The sequence below is a fragment of the Salvia splendens genome, chromosome 20 (genome assembly GCF_004379255.2).
Source record: "Salvia splendens isolate huo1 chromosome 20, SspV2, whole genome shotgun sequence".
Classification (NCBI taxonomy): Eukaryota; Viridiplantae; Streptophyta; class Magnoliopsida; order Lamiales; family Lamiaceae; genus Salvia; species Salvia splendens.
The window spans coordinates 15287169-15291010 of NC_056051.1; the positions used below are offsets into that span (position 1 = coordinate 15287169).

The window sequence follows — 3842 nt, forward strand, 5'->3', positions numbered from 1 at the left end:
AAGTGGACGTAGCGTTTCTCGTATACATACACAAGCTGACTGTACAAAGGCATATACGCTCGAAGCATCTTTTATTATACAAACCCCAGCACCGCTATCTCTAGATTTGCCGGCATCTACGAGATCAACAGTCGCATGATGACCAACGGCATGACCATGGACGATGTGAAAGAGATGTCGTACCGGCAGTTCCCCGAGGCCAGACGGTTAAGTACTGGGATGCCTATGTACATCTGATCGACTCCCCCATGTTTCGTGCCGGTGTGGAGGCTGGCTGGCTGGAGCTGACGAGACTCAATGTCCCCGGTATTACAGCAGCAGTGCCGGTTCCCACGACATCGCCGACGATGTCAAAGAGACACTCCACCAATTCCCCACCGCTGTCGCCCGGTTGGGCAAAAATCGGCGATGCGGATGTCTAGAGGAGGTTCAAGCGGGCACTCTGAAGTCCAATCCGCAGCTCCTAGTTCTGGGTTAACCGATGTCATTCGTATCCAAGCGACCAAGCACATATTCGACGCCATCAAGAAATAGAACGCGGCGACGGACCCCACATACAAGAAACATCTGGAGAGCGTCGTCGGTTAGATGAAGCGCAATTTGGGGATGAGGGTCGACGACGACGAGCCCGCCGCTGCGGATGCCGATGCTGTCGGGGATGGCCAAGAGGACTCCGACGAGTGAGACAGGGAGGGCAACGTGTTCAAGTTGTTAGATGGTTGTTTTTTATTTTGCTAGACTTTTTAAAAAAAATTGTACTATGTTTTTTTTATTTGATGAAATTATGTTTGCACTTACTCCGTATTCGTGTCCAATTTTAATTTCGTATTTATGAATTTATTTGCTTGGCTAGGGCGTTGGTTAGCCTATTTCTAGCTTATTGTTGGGCTGTTATTTGGTTAGCGTATGACTAGACTGTGGGAAGTCCTTGATGATGTGGTAGAGGAGTTTTTAGTTAACCTATTGTTAGCTTGGATGGTCCTTAGCCTGAATGCTCTAAAGTAGAAAATAGAATAAAAAACTTTACAACACTACTTGTACAGTGGAAGGTCTTGGATTTGTGTTGAGCGAAATTTTACAGGGATATTCGATATTCACACTATTTCAGGAAGAAAGAGAGAGCAGAAAACCAAATGGCAGGGAAATTAATAATTGTGGTTGTGGAGTTGAATAAATTATGATGTGGCAAATATTTGAATGAATGGGTTTTAATCCCAAAAAATATATTGGTGTAAATTTAAATAAAAATAAATTAAAATTTTAAATGATACAACAACATAAAAGTTTATTACTCGATTTGAAATAAATTAAAGTACGATAATCAATTTGACTAAAAGCATTATCGTTGAGGGATCATTTATAAAATTAACCCAGTTAATAATACATTAAATGAGGCATTGTGTTTTGTTTTAGTTTTATCGTTGGGATATGATTTTAGACTTAAAACACCATAAATATAATATAATTGAAACTTTATACACATGATGAATGAATATTGTCAATATAATTATATTAAATATTGATAAACTTGTGGTTCCAATCTGGGAGTGGCATAAGCCATCAATGGTTCAGCCATAAAAGGAAATAGATTTGAGTCTTGAATTAGGGGCGAAGTAGAAAGTGACGTCCAACTAAAACTGTGAATAAGTCTAGCTAAAAGAAGTGTCATTATGGTAGAACCAAGCAAGATGGCTGGGCAACCACGCCTACCAACACCAAACGTCCACATTTTCAACTGAGAATCAGTGAGAACCACCTGCGAGGATCCATTTGTAATATGACGGTCTGGATTAAATTTAAGAGGCTCGTCCCAAACCCTAGGGTTCCGTCCTAGGCCAAGATGACTCAGTAGGATGTGACTTCCTTTTGGTATGAAGTATCCACTTACAATAGTATCTTCAGTTGAAACATGGGGAAGGTTGAATGGTGCCACAGGATGTAACCTAATAGCCTCCTTAATACAAGCTTGTATATAGTTCAGTTTAGGTAAATCTGATTCTTGTACAACTCTTTTTTTACCTACAATCTCATTTACCTCTTTAATGGCTCTCTCAAGAATACGTGAATCACGAATCATCTCGCTCATGCTCCACTCAGCAACATTTGATGGATTATCAATTACTGCTATACTCATTTCCTGCAACCAAACAAGTAAATGTAATGAAATAATAGGGTCCATACTTTTTTCCAAAAAAACATAGTAATTTTTAAACATAGAAACTGACTTACAATAACTTGGGCTTTGATTTCTTCAGCTGACAACAATGGATTATTGTTGGAGTCCTTGAGGTTAATCAAAATATCAAGAATATCATCATTAGTTTTCCTAATACCATTTTGCCACATCTCAATCCTATTATCAATTTCTGGATCTTGGTATTTTCTCAGATTCTTAATAGCATTTGTAAGAGTTTTTTTATGACCATCAAAATCAAACACCTCAAGAAGTGGAACATAATCAGCAATTGCAAATCCATATGTGTATGATAGAATAATCCAAACCGCATCCATGTGTTCCTTCTCTTCAAATCCGGGCCCACCAGCCTCTGTCCCGGCTCCAAAAAATCTCTTCCCGAACACCAACTTCCTAATCACGCCGCCGCAGTAAAGCCGCGCCGCCTCTCTCACATTGATGGCGACACCAGTCTTGGACTGGTTGTAGACGTATCGAACGAGGTGATCGGCTTCTTCACATCTCTTTCCGTGAAGAAATTCATGGACAGACGGAGTGAGCACTTCAGACACGATGACTCTCCTCATTTTCTTCCATTGATTGCCTCCGGGGGCAAGAACCGCCGACAGATAGCCGTCGCTCGTGAGCCTCCCCGTCATGTTTCCCGGCCTTGCTGCGAAAACGGAGTCTTGCACGTTGAAAAACTCTCGAGCAAGCTCGGGAGAGCTGATGGTGATGACGTGGACGCTTCCGAGGCGAAAGCATGCGATTTCGGTGCTGAAGGCTTGCATGTAGTCGAGCATCCATCGGAAAGTTGGCTTGTTTCTCAACATCTCCGGCAAGCAACCGATGATAGGGTAGCCGGAGGGACCAGGTGGAAGAGGCTGTTTTGGTCTTTTTAGTATTCTTTTGTTGAAGATTATCGATAGGGAAAGCACCAATGCTACCAATAATATTACAAATTCCATCTCTCTTGCTCAAAGTTTTAATTAATGGAAGAGCGTTTGTGTTTCAAGAATGATACTATATTATAGTGGTATATGGAAATTAAAAAATCATACAGGAACAGAACACAAGAGGCGATTTAATTCCACATTGCCAATATGCATTACTTCCGTTCACGAATTCTATCTAAAAATATTTCAATAACTCCCCCGTCTCTAATAATTGTCCACTTTGGTTCTGGTATGGGTTTTAAGAAATGTAAAAGTGGATTGTAAAAATTAGTAGAATATGAGTCTCACTTTTGTATATTAGTTATATAATAAAATATGTGCGAAATGAGTTAGTGGATTGTGGGACCTACTTACCATTTATAGTAAAAAGTGAAAGTGGACAATTAATGGGAGACAGACGAAAATAGCAAAAGTGAACAATTAAAAGGGGACGGAGGGAGTATTTTTTTCCTATTTTTTTGTTTTACCAATTTAGAAAACCATTATTCGTTCTTTTTTAAAACAAAATGGTACATATTTAATATTTTTGTGAAAATATATTGATTATGTTAGTATAGTTTACATGATTAACATCATTCATTAAGTTGTAGCCTATATATACGTGACAAGTGCCATACTAAATTGAGTTTTTCTGCCAATTGTGTAAAAAGTAGTTTGAGCTAATATGTTGGTATTATTTTCCATAAATATTGATACACTATTCATCATTGCAC

General features: G+C 39.4%; 1 protein-coding gene across 1 annotated transcript; it reads right to left on the minus strand.

Annotated features, from left to right (window-relative positions):
• Positions 1 to 1507: 1507 nt before the first annotated feature.
• LOC121781537 (tryptophan N-monooxygenase CYP79A68-like) lies at positions 1508 to 3141 on the minus strand. The gene is made up of 2 exons (XM_042179264.1): positions 2230 to 3141; positions 1508 to 2137 (listed from the first exon to the last, which is right to left on the minus strand). Exons 1-2 carry the CDS (start codon positions 3139 to 3141, stop codon positions 1508 to 1510), a joined length of 1542 nt encoding a protein of 513 aa, XP_042035198.1.
• Between the last annotated feature and the right edge of the window lie 701 nt (positions 3142 to 3842).

Bases quoted from the DNA above. Each gene is read 5' to 3' on its own strand.
- LOC121781537 (XM_042179264.1), bottom strand. From the start codon at position 3,141: ATGGAATTTGTAATATTATTGGTAGCATTGGTGCTTTCCCTATCGATA. The intron at 2,138-2,229 runs GTAAGTCAGTTT...GTTTGGTTGCAG, and splicing joins AAATCAAAGCCCAAGTTATT to GAAATGAGTATAGCAGTAAT.